The sequence below is a fragment of the Mastacembelus armatus genome, chromosome 24 (genome assembly GCF_900324485.2).
Source record: "Mastacembelus armatus chromosome 24, fMasArm1.2, whole genome shotgun sequence".
NCBI classification, from domain to species: domain Eukaryota; kingdom Metazoa; phylum Chordata; class Actinopteri; order Synbranchiformes; family Mastacembelidae; genus Mastacembelus; species Mastacembelus armatus.
Window position 1 is genome coordinate 18,628,266 of NC_046656.1, and position 17,097 is coordinate 18,645,362.

Below are 17,097 nucleotides of genomic sequence, written 5' to 3' on the forward strand. Positions count from 1 at the left end.
ATAAGTAAAATAAACCCAGAGTGAAAACCAGAGGGATTAAAACATGTCAGGTCCGACAAATTTAGAGATAAATAATAGATTTTAAAGATATATGAACCAGAATATTAATAATTACTATTAATATTGTTTTATTCCGCTGCTGTTTGTTCATACGTGCTGCATACGATTGAAATTATATTTGAAAATGATTTGTCATGACTATACATGACAATAACTTCATTAAAATTATGTAACTTTAATTTACTGAAACTGTAGAGCTCAGGGTTTACCACCAGGGGGCGGGCAACCCCAATAAATCTCAATAATAGAGTTATTCTGTCTGGCACTCCAGTCACCATAAGCACAGAAGCATGACTTGTTGATTAGTACCTCATTATACTGTTTACGCTCCAGATTTGCAGAAGGAAATAAAATAATTATATGAGTGCAGTAGGACAGTGTGAGCTCTGTGCATAACCGGACCATGTTTTCAAGCTCTGCACATTTACAATGAGATTTAAAATGCAAAATGTCACTTCAGACATACGTGTGAAATAAAGAATAAACCAATTAAAAAAAAGGAGTAGAGTAGTGAGTGATAGTCATTTTTGAACACCATTTATTCCAAGCACAGGAGTCATATTTTGGTCTCACTTTACCAGCAATTGGCACATGTTTAATCTCCTTTACTCAGCCTTTATGTAGATGACCCTAATATGTCCTGTGTTATGTCCAATTAAACTCTCACTCAGGAGCTTTTTATGAAAACTAGTAATATTTCCATGCTTGAATTGAGGGCAGCACAAACAGAACTAGATGGACAATAGCTTATATTATTGAAGTGGCAGCATGATTTAGCAATTTGTAATGCTGATTCCTTCTTCAGATGGCCATGAGCAGCAATTACCACTGGGATCCTTGAACATTAGGACACTTGCACAGTTTTCTATGAGTGCGACCTAACCCAACCTGAAAAAATATTTTCTAGAAAATTAAATTCAGTGGTACAGAAGTATCATACTTTCACGAATTTACATCTGGTGAGATAGCAAGTGCAATGTTTGACAGAGACATCCATGTTACACACTGGCTTCACTGTACAGTAAATGTAAAAGGGAATCCACTTGTGATAAGATGAATTTAGGAATTTCTAAAAATTAACTGACCAGTGATGCTCCAGCTGCACTCTTGACCACAGTGGCTTAATAGCTAGAAAAGGCACTGCACTGTGAATTAAACACTCTATGAAAAATAAGGTTAAATCACTAAAGCCTCTTTGAGGCTCTTTATATGATATTTCTAATTCTTTTCTTTAAACGCTGACATAGCTGTTAAAATAGGCTGAACAAATACATCAATCAAACACAGAAACACTAGGATTGCATCCCTGAGGTGCCAGACAACCTTCTCCAAGTATAAAAATATCTCATAATAAACCATACTTGAAAACAAAAATACACAACATCAATAAACTATTAAATATTATAAAATAGATCTCATAATGGTTGAGATGAATTCTCCTAAAAATATCTTTTGGTTTTACAAAGGTCAAAAGGCAGCTTGGTTATTTCACTGTGAAAAGATTGTCTTACATTGTCCAGTACACTTCTCCCTGCTTTATGCTGCCCCTCTACAAAATCCACAGCTGAATACTGGAGGGTGCTGAGCATAAAGCTCCAAGTGTCACTGTCTTCTGCAACTGCCGCAGGCCCTGTATAAAACAGACCCATCTGAGCCCTTGGTCCTTCAGTCACCATGAAGCCTCTGCAGGCCAGTGTGTGTCTAAGGCAGCTAGTCCATAAATCCACATTTCAAAAAGGCCTGCTGAGGTCATTGGCAAGGCTGCAAAGCCTCTCACCCCTTGCTCCTGGCAGAAGGAGGTGACTAAGAGGTGAGCTTACCACGCAGAAGGGAAGCTTATTCTCTTGCTCAATGGGGTATAGCTTATGACACCCAGAGGAATATGTTAATCAGCAGGAGTGGAAGGTCTCCAAACCCTTCTACCGCTCTCATCAGTGTGAGTCCACAGTCCCTGCTGCACTCGTCCTTATAAATCTTCATTAGAGCCTTGTCTCCTGCCCCTTTCAAACCAAGTGCATCCTAACTCTTGTTCAAGTTAAGTGTGTTCTAAACCAAAAACCTCTCATCAGCCCTCAGTAATACCGATTGAGGCTTCGTGTCCCCGGGATGTCCGGTTGGCCATTCATCCAGATCTCTCGGATGATTCGCTCCCTCTCCTCGAGCCTCTGCGCTCTTTCCAGCTCCTCTGCCGACGTGAACACGTTCATGTTAAGTGTGCGCTCAAAGCGCCGGTGTCTCCGTGCTGACAAATCTGAAGTGGTGTCCCAGTCTGAGTCGGAGTCACTGGAATCTGAGGACGAGTCAGCAGGACGTGCTCGCTTCTTGGTGGGAGGCCGCTGGCGGGGCTGGCAGTCGGTGCGACAGGAGATCTGGACCACCAGGGCGAAGAGTGTGAGGAACAGGCCCAAACACACACCGCAGACGAAGAAGAGCGCTGCCCTCTCTGGGTGGTCTTTTATGGGTGAAAAAGAATGTTCAGCTGATTTCTCACAGAAAACATGTCAAACATTTAATTGGATCTTTCTGACTGATGTTGGGTCACGTTTTATTTTCCTCTGCTGTAAATGATTTCATTGGATGGCTCACTCACTGCACTGAACACTGGATGCAGACTTATAGCTCATATGACTCATGTATCTGGCTTGGTCTCTTGGTTTGGTTATAATGTTTCATTAATTCTGCTACCACTGCTTTGCACTGTTCCTCTCCTGCCCCTTGTCTGCAGAAATGCATCTCTATATGTTGTTAATGTTGCGTAATACTGTTCCACCTCCTCAAGCCCAATGTGAACAAGACTGAATGGCATCTATTCCCTGTAGCTCAGACTGTGCTGTGATCTGCAACATGACTCCGATCAGAACTTCTTCCAACTTCATGTCATCTTCACTGAGCCTTTTCTACCTTATAGTGCGTCCAGATCGTCCTCAGCTTCCTAAGACCTGCCATATTACGCTGGTTCCACAAATTTAAATAAGTTTTGAACAGATTTTTCTTCTTTTTTTTCTTAATAAACTTGATGTTTCAAGGTGAAACTATGCAGTTTATCATTACTAGGAGGTAATAAAACAGGACATCTCCAAGCTCTTTCTCTGACTTTAGCGTCTGTTGGAGCAGCTGGCTAGAGAAGGTGACTGACAGCAGGCGTAGTGTGTGTAGCCGTTATCTCTGCCTGACATCTGCATTCCTCTGGCCCGCATTTATCCACCTTTCAGTACCAGGAAAAGGGAAACAAGCGATTTTACACAAACTATAGTGTAACACTCATGAATCTGCACACTCAAAATCCAGTGTTAGTAAGATCACTGGCTGAGAAGTCGTCTTGAGCTGATGCTGCTCCACTAATGAGAATAACAACGTAACCCTGACTCCCTAACACGAAATGTAACCCTTCTCCAAAGGAGGTCAGAGAGCAGCTTATGGCCTCCTGTGACATGATGTGACATTAGATTAGAGTGTTGCTCTACCTGATATGTAGGTGTAGGCTGCCAGTGCATTGCTGATGAAGGGCATGTTGGGGCTAGAGGTGGAGTTGATGATGGGATTCATGGCTCTGGGCCGCAGTGGACTTTCTCCTCCTCCTCTTCCGTTTTCTGAAGCCTTCTCCTCGTCGGGGTTTGTCTCCCTAATCTTCTTCTTCTCTGCAAATGACGATAGAGCAGCAAAATTAATTTAAACAGCACAAACCAGACAATGCAGGTGGGTAGATCACTTAGCATTTGAGCTCTTTATTTAAAAGCTTGATTTGTAAATGAAACATAAACACAATCAGATCAGAATCTGTTACCCCACATGCAACGGCACCCTACTAGTGTGTTATGAACCTGCTGTCATACAGTCAGAATGTGATGACACTGGTTGGGCCATTTCCAGAAAAGCAGGAGTGTATTGTCTTTGAGGTATTGTGACTACAGCATTCAGAACACTGAGTCATCCACAGTGGGTTTTGATTTTAGGAGATACGCTTCTGTTCTCAGAAAGAGTTGTCTGATTCAGTAGATAACACAATATCCTAACTCAAGTTACTGTGAAACACAGAACCACATGGGAAACATTACTCTTTGGCAACATTTCCAAAACTCCCCCAAAATCTCAGAAAACAGTCTATTTATAGATGGGAACGACTGATTCCTCCTTTGGATTTTCATCACAGCACGACTCCTTTCAGTGCCTATTATGCTGCCTTGTGTTGTGTACGCGAGAGTCCAGGAGCTGAGATGAGAGAACAAAGAAGCACACAATGATTTAATGACTCAGATTCATAAAGAACGCACAGTTTCTCCGTACAGCTGCTTCTGGTTAACCTGCAGGGGTGTTTAGCTAAGATACTGCAACTGCTGTTACTTTAGCTCCGTAACTGAACAATCTTTAACCGAAGAGAGGCAAAATAAACAATAACCTGGACTTTAAGGATCTGTGTGTGCATGTGGTCATATTTCTATACCTGCTTTTTTGGTCAGTGTAGGTAAGCATGCTTTGGTGTACTGTCACAGACACCAGTGACCTCTAATTGCAGAGTCTCTAAGGTGTGTCAGGGCCTCTTTATCTGATAAATGCAGTTTAGACTGGAATTGCTCACTGAGGAGGTAAATGCTTCCACCTGGACCCACTGCTGTGGTGCACACATCAGCTAACATTCAGCTAATAAACAATCCCACAGTGACTCCTTCGAACGCATAAAAATAACCAGTTGAAGTGTCTTAAAGAAAACACTGTGCTAGAAAATGCAAAATGCAGTAGCTGCTCCTAATTAAATTTAAAAAAAATCTCTAGGAATCGCAGTGCAGGTAGGATCCAGAGGAAGGAAACAAGTCAGAATAATTTAGTTTAGTGGAAACCAAGAGTTAAATGTATCTGTAAAGGGAACAAGAAGGTTAGTTTGAATAAGACATTTTTACAGACTAGGACTGAAGCATATTTCCCAAAATCTCAAAGTTATTCAATTAAGAAAACTATGATCCAAGTTGGCAAAGTAAGAAAATGTGTTTCGTTGCAGCCACTGCTCCTCTGACAAATAAGAAAAATCACACACGCAGTTTATTTACAGTAAGACACATCTTGTTCCGCCTGTACATTCCTTCCTCATGTCTTTTCTATTCTTTCAGGCTCTATCACTCTATCAGAGATAGAAACTGGTTTTTTCAGATGAGCTGCAGGTGACGTGTTTGAAGCCGATGCCAGGAAGCGAAGCCATTCATGCGTTAGGAATGGTCAGCACTACAGTGCACGTCTCCTGTCCGCTCCCACTCTTACCTCCTCATTCACCCGGCTCTCCTCCCAATCAGTGGCAGCGGAGCAGAGTAATTAGTGTGCTGGACACAGGCCACCATCCCTCATGAATAAAGCTTTGTTTGAGTTCCCCTCCTTGCTGGGGGCTCCTCTTTTTCATTCTTTCATTTCACCGCTCTCCCTTCTCACTGTTTCACTCTGTCTCACTGGTTCAAACTGTGGTCACATGTACTGTGAGTGTAATCACTGGTTCGTAGAAAATGGTATATTTAGAAGACCAGTGATCATATATGGTCCAAACCAGTGGCTCTGCTAGATTACATATGTAAACAACTGAACTCATGTGACTTTAAATATAAATTCATACACACCCCGACCTGAGTCCTGATTTACGGTTCCTCTTGACGCCTGGGAGGCCTCTGGACTGTTCAGTGTTAACTGCTCTCCATAGGAGACTCAAAGTGTGTGTCTCTGTGTGTAGTAAATAAGGTTATGTGTGTGTGTTTTTTTTTTTTTATTTTACTCACCTGGAACAGTGTCAGGTCTTTTGACTGAGGTCCCCTCTGGAGGGCCGTCTCCCACTATGTTGGGGTCATGGACGCTGGGTGGTGGGGAGTACAGTGGCGGTCTGGGTCCCTGATCCTGAAGCAACTTCTTTGGAACTTTAAAGAGAAGGATGAGAAGAGCAAAGGAGGGAAGATAAGTGGTTTTTGAGGCCGGACCCTGCTCCGGCAATTCACTTTATATGTATTTTTATATATATACATGATTTAAACCACAACATCTGATTATTTTCCTGCCTGAGGGCAGCAGACACAAACCACAAACACAACAATAATCACTGATACCACAGTTTTCACATTAAAGTTGTGACCAGTTTAGCACAGTTGTTTATTTACACATCCGCTACACGCAAAGCAACATTACCATCTATGACTGTGTTCACTTGATGCATCTACGTCCAGTTATCACTGACCTTTCAGCGTTACTGGTCCAACCCCTGATGGAGACATGTGAAGCTATAGCTGCTAAATGTTCACTAGCTGCTCATTAACTGCTCTCTGTCTGTCAGGGGCAGGAAGCCTACAGCAAAAATATTGATTATGACTGTGGAAACTGTCACAGCTCATAAAAAGGGACCCAGTGAAAATCATTATCAGAAGCAGGACATTTATGCTTGAAAACATTACTTGATTGTTTAATCCAGTTTTTTTTCCAGATTAATTTTCTGCTGATCAGCTACTTCATTTACCAAATAACCATAATAACCATTTCAGCCCTATCCTGAACTACACCTTCATTAAGAGAATGGACACAAAGAGCAGCATTTAAACCACTTTGTTATGTCAAAGATCTCAGGTTTTGTCTAACTCAAACATTGTTTTTAAAGGTGTTGTTCTTTTTCCTTAAGATTATAAGTCCCAGTGAGCTGCACACTGATTATTCTGTCAAAGTAATTGACTGTTAGTGGAGATTGGCATCTTTTCCTCCCTCGAGTGCACATAGTTGTAACAAGAGCCTATATTCAGAGGAGATTCTGTTGATTGAGGTTACAAGTTGTGTTAATCTCTCAAACATTTAGTTTAAGCAGAAATGAGAGTGACAACACTTGAACTCGGAGTGTATAGTGAGGGAAGAGTACGGAGCAGCTGCAGACAGCGGCACAGCCGTGATTCACACACTCGTCCTGACCTTGCAGTCTGATTCCCGAAAGTTAAACTGCCCCCACCTTACTCCCCAACTTCACAATGTCCTGTGAGTCAGGGAGTCTGCACTCCTTCCCCAAGATACAAACCCACAATGCAGTGGGCTACACATTCCTGCCTGCTCACATGTGGTTTTGGAGGCCGGGCCATGCTCCGGTCGCTGTGTGTGTCTGCCCTCTCAGATCGGTGGTGATTTACAGCTCAACACATGATTGTCTGTCCAGCTGCCTGTCTGTCATTCCTGCATTTTCATCGCTCTGGACAAACAGACAATGAAGAAAAATCTGCTGCCTGGTTTTGCGGACATCAGTATCAACAGTGAATTGTGATGCGATTTAGTGTAATAATGAAGCATTTGTTTAAAGGCCAGCGAATAAACACACTGATCAAATTTCCAGAGATGAACTTGGGCATTTTTCCAAGAGCCAATCAAAGAGCAGAAAGGAGCAGAGCAGGCCTCACAAAGACCCCCTCCCATCCCGCTGAATACCGCTGGACACGTTACAAGACTTTACCAATTGTACACAACGGCCAACAGAGCAAGAAGAAGTGATGGTGGAGAGGTTGTCTCTGGCCAAACAGACGATGTCATTGTTTCATGGCTGTGAACAGGACGACACCGAGACACTGCAGACACATGGTGTGGTAAACGTTTAACAACGTCTTTGAAGAGCTCATACCTAAAGATGCAAAACTGATCAATATTGGACCTGAGCTCCATCACGCCTTGTATTCTTTTTGTGATATTTGTATACAAAGTCAAAGATGTCCATCAGCTTGAAGAAGTTGTGATTGTGATTAGAAAAAACGAAGTGAAAACCACAAAGGCAGCTCACATGGCAGGAACAGCTCGGTTGGAAACAGGTTTTCTTTTCAGTGAGCTGGAGTTAATAGTTAAAGTTAATAAGGGTTAATATTTAAAAGATAAACCATTGAAACTTCATTAATACTGAACATGAAAGTTCTCCATCACATTTATACTGTAAACTGGCATCAAGGTCATTGTTATTTGATAAACCTTTAGAGTTTCACTACACCTTCAAACTATAAACTCAGCTTGTTCATCCAACAAAAACTAAGACTTGGGTCTGAAATAAACTTTTTGGACCTTGCACATACGACAGAAACAACAGACGAGATGAAATAAGTGAACAATATGTTTAATTTAATTGTGACATTACCAGCTGGTATTGCATGTATTACAACCTCAACTGCAAATTCAACTGGACTGCTACGACCCTGCAGCCAATTAGATCACTTATTCATTAGCTTTAAGACAAAGCCTCACATGGTATATTATCTCATGTCATCTGAATACAATGTTATATGGAGCAATGCAAAGTGTTTGATTCTATCTTTCTGCAGAAAAGTTATGAGCCAATCAACAAAGCTGGTTCACTGAAACTCACAGACTTCAAAGAGCGCTGCTGAATCTGGTTCCAGCCTTTGGTTTTCTACTTGCCACAAGCACAAAGGGAGGAGGCTGATGCCAGACTAACACAAGTAGAAAAGCATTTTTGTTCTTGTTTCAATATTCTCAGTTCATCTTATTGCACTGTGGGATTTCATGTGGTGTCAGGTAATTTGAAATGTATTCTCTTAAATTTAAATACCCATTTTGTAATGACATTATCTCATGTGGCAAACCACACCAATCTGAAGTTCTATTTTATGCAGGTCTGGCTGGCACAAATTAAAAAAAAAAACACCTCCCCATATAAGGAGGTGAAAAAGGCAGCAAGATGAAGAAATAGGATTTGATCTGGCAGCTCCCCCAGTCCTCCCTCATCTGTCTGACGCACTAATCATGGGTCTTAAAACTCCCCCACTGCCATGCTGCCACCAGCCCCACGCCACGCCCTGATTACAGCGTTCTGATTGGCTCTAATTGGCTGCACATGTGGCCCAGGGTCACAGCTCAGAGACACCATACTCACACACTCCATACTCACATTTTCACACATTTATAGAACATATAATGTGCATGCACATACATTTAAAAGTGCGTGCGTATTGACAGCTACACCAAATACATGTGCATACACAGAACACACACATATGCATTACCTGGCATTTGTGCGTACAGTATAGTGGACTGACTGCTGCTGCCCTAAAAATAATTGTTCAAAAGCTTAAACATCTCAAAGCAAATGTCCACAAACCACACTTAAGGAGCCAGGCAGTAAAAACTCAACCAGTGAAAGAGAGAGAAAAGGGAGTGCAAGAGAGAGAACCCAAGCACATAAATCACACTCAACAGCCTGCATTATAATGACATGGTCACATAAATGCAGGGCAAATGAGTCCTCACATTTCTTAATATAACTCCACTACACAGGACCTGTGCCAGTTCTGTAGAGTCCTGGATCGCCACAGGGAGTGAAGATATGAGGCGGGAAAGAGTGCCCATAACAATGGCCTGTGTTTACACTGGCAGAGCTCAGCTTTGTTTTCACTGGGCTCTGCAGGCCAGAGTGTGTGTGCAAGTCTGTATGTGTCTATGTTTGTGAGCCATGTGCTGACCCATGCAGAACACAGCTGGGACAAAGCCCCGTAAGCCAGAGGGGATATAATGAAATATTAAACCAGGCTAAATCTGAGATGAGATCAGACCTGGGCCAGTAATTTGAACATACTTTAGCCTTTATGCATATACATCGGGGGCTGCTGGGGACTAGATATTTTGGGTTTTATGGCACTTGGTCTGCTTGAGCTCTCTGAGATTTTGACCCTTAATCTACAGCATGACTTTTCTGTGGTAGCCCTCATCTAAATTATACTCCATACAACATTATTCATGTATGAGAAACTGTAAAATGCAATGTGCACAACAGACACTTTTGGCAGGACATGGGATCCATTATCAGCTGCATAAAATGTGGAGGGTTTTGTTTAGATCAGACCCATCATTTAAAAAAACAGCACGAATCCTAAACGAGCTGCAGTGGAGAACATAAATGCTTAGATGACAAAATAAATAACAATTTGGGCAATAATTTAAAGAAATGGAAATTTGGGGGGCAAGTTGCACTGGAGTAATGTGCTGGTACATAGATGCCTGTGTGTAAGAAGTCTGAGTGAATGCGCCTGGTTTCAATCAGCATACAGCCAGTGCATTAATCCACTGTAAAGTGTTGTCTAAGGCATACCTATCACTTGATTCACACACACACACACACACACACACACACACACACACACACACACACACAAAGCTTGTTACTCTCTTTTACCTCTTTCTGCTGATTTCCAAAAAGATAACACACGGACAGACATGCAAACATCTGCATGCCTATATTCACAACCCCATCCCACCCCCACCACAATACAAACACACACAACAACCATTTTTCATTTAGCTAATGGCATTCCTGCAGGACAATATGCAAGAAGAATAGGGCAGAAGCTGAAGGTGTTGAGACTACATTCCTCCTCTCACCCCCATCTTGACAGTCTAACAGTATCCAGCTGGCAGCAGCTGATAGAGTTTGAGTGTGTGCATGTGTGAGTTTGCACACTTTCCACAGATTTACATGAAGGACATGAAGGTATTTTCAATGTAAAAACAATATGTATTGATCAGATGAAGTTGGGTCAGTACAAGGAAGAGGATGAGTATGTAAATCATTTAGAGCGATGACTTACTGACCTCATGCAACATGTGTGTTTGAGTGACTGAGAGCATGTAAGCATGTCAGAGAGCATGATTAATATTTTCATTTTAGTCTTGTGTATATAAAGCAGACCAGGTTTCAGTCTGGTAATGTGAACTCTGTCGAGGGACTGGTGGTCTGAGCTGGGGGCTTTTCCTGGTCCTACTCCATTTTATAGGTTAGTTTGGGCAATAGTTATGTTTGGACGTGAGTGTGTGTGTGTGTCTACTGTCACCATGAGGCAACTTTAAAGCAGCTTAAAGTAGCATACTAGTGGTTTTGAAGGTATAAGCCCATTAAAAACAAAAGCAGTAATTTAGATGACTTGACAATTTCCCACATTATGCCCCAAGTTTTAAATTTCATTCCTACCTGGGAGACAGCCACTGCTCTACATTCACTACACTAAGACAGATACATCGCTTTGTTTTGTTCATGTTGTGTTACAGCCAGTAAACATGGCATTTTGAGTGTGAGCATCTTCAAGTACTGGAATAAACAGATACAGAACAAATTGGTTACACTGTTAAAGTAAGACTTTAAGGGAAACCAAATATATCTAAATTAGAAAAACCCAAATCGGCAAGTTGCTTTTTTAAACCTACAGAGAAACAATGAAGTGGAGATGGGAACATTACCAGCTGGCACTTTGCTCCACTCCTGAACAACTTCCTTCAAAGTGTCCTTCAGCAAGATTTTAATTCATCCCAAAAGCTCTTCTGGAGCTAATCCAAGGCCACTGGCTTTGCTAGGAAGTAGACTGCAGTGCCTGATTGTAATAAAGGAATAAGAAGCAGGCACGGTTCAGAAAACCTTTACAAAAAGTTATGAGAACCAAGCTTAAAACCCTGGAGATCCAGGAAAAGTTCAGCTCTGTCTTTTGGCCCAGATGTTTGAACAGCTAATCAAATCAATGGTCTCAGTTTATCCAGTCAGCATGGCTTAAGTCGGCTGACGTAGGCTGGAAGAGCTCTGAGTTGGCAGGAGTTTATATTAACATGGTCCATATGCTGAAGACGCTTGTACTCATACAGTATCCTTTAATCAAATGCAGGTATACTGTATGACATCCATGCAAACCAAGACATAGCTGGATGGTGACACAGTGTATAAGCATCTAGTGCTGTGGTGGTGAGGGTTGGGGATACATTCCAGGATGGAGAGAGTGGAACAGCGCAACCCCCCATCCTGCCTCACTGAGCCCCCTGTCCTACATTCAGCTGCAAATCAAAGTATTTTTCCCCATTTACTTTAATGGATAACACACGTCCCTCTGCTATGAGACACCTACAAACGCAAAATGTTTGCACACACACACACACACACACGCACACACACACCAAACACAATCACTCACTTCATCACAGCAATCAGTTTTGCCCCAGAGTGCCAGCTGTTTTTGTCTATTTAAACACTCCTTATAAAGCACATGTGCACATACACACAGTTGGTGTCATTATCATAGATGCAGACACAGAAATAGATACACTCTCAGTCTGGGGTCATAACATTTAGTGGGAAAATGGCTCAGTTGTTGAACTTGTTGAACCTTGGACCCCACGCAGATGCACAGATGCTAGAATTCAGGTCTTCAGTGCCAAAAATATCTCCAACTTCAGTCCAGTCTGGAGTTCTGCACAGACAGAGCTAATGAAAATGCTAATCACATAACATAAACACACTTCCATTTTCTCTTCTGATTTTTTAAATCGTGTTTATCAGCTGGACATGGGAGAGGCAGGTCTCCTGCTGAAGTCACTGCAGCCTCATCATTATCTGATGCACCACTGGGTCAACAAGGATGTGACTAACGCTGAGTCATCAAACCAAACCACCCGTCTAAACTCACTCCTTCATATCAGACTCATAAGGTAATAAAGGCAGAGTTTTGATTGTGTCCAAAAACTGCTGAGGTCGTCAGACGACAATATGCTGTGAAAGACAGAGTTTGTGATCTGTTGTTGCTGACACGGGCCAGAGAGAGCGGACGGCGGTGGGACCTGTCCAGGCACAATCATGACAGAAATAAAGGCGGCGACATTCAACAAGCACGTCCCAACATATGTCCAGGCTGATCAGAACAATGGTGCTATCTTTAACTGAAAGCAACACCTGCTCATACATGACAGTTAAACAAAATCAGCACTGGGCAACATTCAAGTCCGCTGAGACCTGAGGTATGAATAGTGGGCTAATGAAGGATAAAATGTCACTTTATTATCTAAAATTAGCTCAGACTTTCCTGCACAGAGATCCTGGTTGTTGTGTGACAGCTGAGATCAATGTTCCCTCCAGGAGCAAGTCACATGTGTTATTGTCCAATATTACTGTCCAACAGTCAGGGGCAGGCCAATCCCTAAAGCATCCACACTAGCAGTACAACAAAAAAGGTTGAAGGTCCAACCTTCATACAGGGTCTATGTGCATTTAAAAACAAGGCGTAAACCTACAGAAGTGCTATAAAACTAAACTCTGCATTTAGCTGTAAAAATATGGTGAACCCATATTTTAACAGACAGAAAAGTTAGACCATAGTGTGGATGGACATATACTAGAGTATGTCACATGTGGTGTTTAAGCCTCTCTCCATATTAGATTAGAATATAAGGTATTGTTCTAAATGACAGAGGACATACCTAGAACAAAATAACACAGCAGTTTGTTGAAGCATCTGTGAATCATTACGTGCTCTGTGATTTGGTGCAGCTCATCACACTCAGCCCTTCCTCAGAAATCTATGTACCTTTCATTCAGTCGACTTTTAAACAGGAGATTGGATTAAAAACAAAAAAAAGATTTAATTTTCTAATTTTCACTTTAATCAAAGTAACTTACTTGGCTTCTCATACAGCACCTGTCTGTGCTGTGTCACTGCGAAGCAGACCAGCTCAAAGTGAGAATGAATCATGACTTCAGATGAAGTAATACCTTGCTGTATTCCTCCTCAGACAGAATACCCAGGGTGCAATGTGGGAGCTGGCGTGTTCACAAGTGTATGAAGAAGGGAGGGATGTTTTTCCTCCACGTGTTGACAGAGTGCTGGGCCATATTAGTGGTCGGGCAGAGATAATGGTGAGGTGTGGGTCAGCCTGTCAACGATCTTATCACCACAAATCCACACAGTGCACACACGCATTACCATCCACCTTTTGTTTAGTCTGCACCTCCAACATTTGACTTTGGCTGGATATTATTTGTTTTTGATTCCCTGTACTGCTTTGAAAAGATTAATACCACTCTCATATTTTCCGTACCACAATTAAACTGTACCTTCCACTGACAGATAAAACTATGTTTTTAATAAAGCCGAACTTCTGAATGATGTGTAAATATATGCAACCATTATAATAATTACAATTATAAATACATTAACATAAAATTAAAATAATAAAGTGGCTAAACATCAGCAACACTATGAAGATGAGTTTTGTGAGAGCAATATATTTCAGTTTCAGCAGGGTGACACTGAAATAAGTACAATTTTGACTTCAAACTGGAACTATCACATCTAATAACACATACAGAACAAATCAACAAATCTAAACAGGTATTTGATTTTATTGATAGTAACGACACATTTACCAGAAACAAACAAAAAAAAAAAGTTTGATACCCAGCCTCACTCTGGACTGAACATGTGCCATCTGAGGAGACCTTTAACAATAACCTATTATGGGATATTATTAGAACCAACTCTGAAAATAGACACAGGCTACACTGAGCAGCTGTTTGTGATCAAGACCGACGAGCAAAGGATCACAGATGAAAAAGGAAAAGAAAAAAGAACCTCCATAAACATTTCTTTTCATTTCTTCCAGTACGGTTTAGGTTTCGAGGCATACAGAAGCTCTGAATATGTGGATTGTTCTTCACTGGGTTTCTCACACACACAAACACACTTGCTGCAATTATACTGTAGCATTTGGACCAAACACTTCAGCATGTCCAACTGCAGAGCAGTTTCCCTCCTCTGCTCCCGTCAACTCAGCCACGGTCTTTAAACAGCGTGAGCCACAACAGATGTCCTCAGGGTTAAGAATGGAGAGAGAAAGAGCACGAGAGAAACAGACATAGAGAGGAGTGATAGACACAGAGGCTGCCAGAGACGCGTTTACAGCAGTCTTTAAAATAAACACCTGCCGCCGTGCCTGAAGTGCCTGGAGGACATCAGAGATCCTGCCGCCTGTAGCTGTACGGCTGTGATTAGATAAAGACAATGAGCTAATGGAATAACAACAGCACAAACCATCTCTAGAGTCTTTGTGTTTTAATTGTCAATACTGTATGAGCACAACGAAACACACAACTCCAATGTGCATCCAGGGCTGAGTGGAGCTAATCAGAGACATCAGATAAACATCAGATGAAGATGAGCAAGATTCACACAGCGAGGCTAAAGGACAGACCAAACTACTTCTTCTTCTGTTAGTTCCACCCTGAACACTGCGACAAATAACTCTCTACCAACAGGAATCTGGGCCCTTGTAGCAGCTGAAAAGCTCTGTGTTCTCAATCCCCGGCCCAGCCTGCAGTATTTTCATTCCAGCTGTGCTGTAAATCTTTCCGGTATCAAACCGCTGCAGAAACCCTCCAACAGCAGGCCAACTCTGGCTTATAGAGTTAGAAAATGCAATTTGATCTGCAACGGTTGTGTCTTTTCTACACGTCGTTGCTGCGGGGGAGGTGGTGGTGCAGATTTGACACAGGGCAGACACACAAGCATACACTGACACACGTGTCAACACTTGACACACACGTTATGCAGAACACCTTTCCAGCACAGGACAAGAAGTAAAAGAGGAAAGAGACGTTTTTCCCTTGAGGGTGATGCTTTCATGTCGATAGAGCATGAGGAATAAGAATAACACACAGAAAAGAAGAAAGATTAACAAGAAGCAGACAGAAATAAGCTTATTTGCTTTCTTCCTGTGGATTTTGATGGTCTGCACAACCATTGGAGACAGGAAGTTACTGCTCCCTGGCAAGACAGTCTGGCACATAACACACACTTAAACAGCCAGTTGCTTTTATTGCACTTTGTTTTTTCAATGCATCAAAAACAAATGACTAAACAAGCTTTACTTCAGTGTAGCCTTACTAATGTACCATGAACCTGGCACTGTCCACAGCAAAACCCTGATGAGTGTTTGCTTCCATCAGTACGCTACCAAAATCTTGAACTGCATAAAAGTAGGATCCCAAAATCTGTGGTTTGGCGACGGCTATGCCCAGACCTACGGAGGCCTGGATCCACTGTGGCCTCGCTACACAAACACAACTTGGAGGTCTGGCTTCGCTTTAGCTGACGGACGTCGTTACGCACGTCGATTAAAAACAAACACACTGACAGAGGGAGACGTCCAGCTTTTCAGTGTGGGCCTAGGGGTGGAAAATCCCCATCTGAGAGCTTGGACAGAGAAAGGAAGTGGATTACAGTGACTACTTTTGGACTGATGGAGGAGGATAGTCACATTTTCTCACTTGCTGGTTTCCCTTTTTTGGAACTGTGTGTTGCATAACATGCCCAAAGACAACAAAGCTAAAAGTTTAAATGTCACAGAAAGCGAGTGAAAGAAGAAAGTGAAGGATTAACCAGGCTCATCCAGCCCTGTGACTGTTACTAGTGGACAAAAGCCCAGGTCCAAAGAAAGACTATCCCACTCAAGCCTACACAAAACCTAATACTGGTCAGACTGACAAACAGCTACTATCCCCACGCGACTGAAAACAGCAAGATTTCAAATTCACATTTCCTTTTCTGCAGCGAGTGTTTCAGTCCTTTTCATTTAAAAACCAAACACATAAAACTAAGTGTGAAACTGTGTATTTGCATGATTCAAGACGGCTGAGACAGAAATGCGTAAACATAAAAATGCAGATCACATCAGCCATTGACTAATCTTCATACGAATCAGTGACACACAGGTCGGCGGTTCCCACAAACTTTGGGTGAAGCATGTCTACTGTGTCACAATCGGGCGTTGGTGTCGTGTTACAGACAGGAAACAGATGGCCTGCTGGGAAAAAAGCATGCCAAAGAAGACCACAGAGAATGCCTCCCTGTCTTGTTTTCACCCTCCATCCCTCCTTCCATCATCCCTCCATCCTCAGTTGGAAGGAAAAAGAAGAGCCAGGCTGCGGGTGTGTTTGGAGAGTGGAACAGCGTGCTCTGGCTCGACATCAGAGTGATGGAGTTCTCTTATGAGATGTTTAAATAAAAGCCCAGCGAGGCTCTACTGTACTGGGCTGGGACTCCGAGCTGCAGGCTAGTGTCTTAACTAGAAGACTTTAGGACACATCCCAGTGGATGAAAATATATTTTAAGCCTTGTCAGGTGGAATTTTGACCTACAGACAGGCCTCTGGGCCTTATGCTATTTAATATAGCACAGATAGTTAAGTGCTGATAATCACTCTTAATAAAACTGTTAGACCCATTTAACAGATGACCTG

The 17,097-nt window shown here is 42.2% G+C and overlaps 1 protein-coding gene across 4 annotated transcripts in view; it reads right to left on the reverse strand.

Moving 5' to 3' along the window:
• Positions 1-575: 575 nt before the first annotated feature.
• eva1aa (eva-1 homolog A, regulator of programmed cell death a) overlaps positions 576-17,097 on the reverse strand; it is a 55,947-nt gene continuing 39,425 nt past the window's right edge. For 2 of the 4 annotated variants that reach the window (XM_026319276.1, XM_026319279.1), the window contains 3 exons: positions 5,814-5,948; positions 3,525-3,698; positions 576-2,512 (listed from right to left, as the gene is read on the reverse strand). In XM_026319276.1, the coding sequence (XP_026175061.1) occupies positions 2,133-2,512; positions 3,525-3,698; positions 5,814-5,948 (689 nt within the window). In that variant the 3' untranslated portion in view covers positions 576-2,132. Of the gene's footprint in view, positions 2,513-3,524; positions 3,699-5,813; positions 5,949-6,262; positions 6,315-7,118; positions 7,507-17,097 lie in introns of those variants that run through there. The other 2 variants (XM_026319280.1, XM_026319278.1) reach the window with 2 other exon arrangements.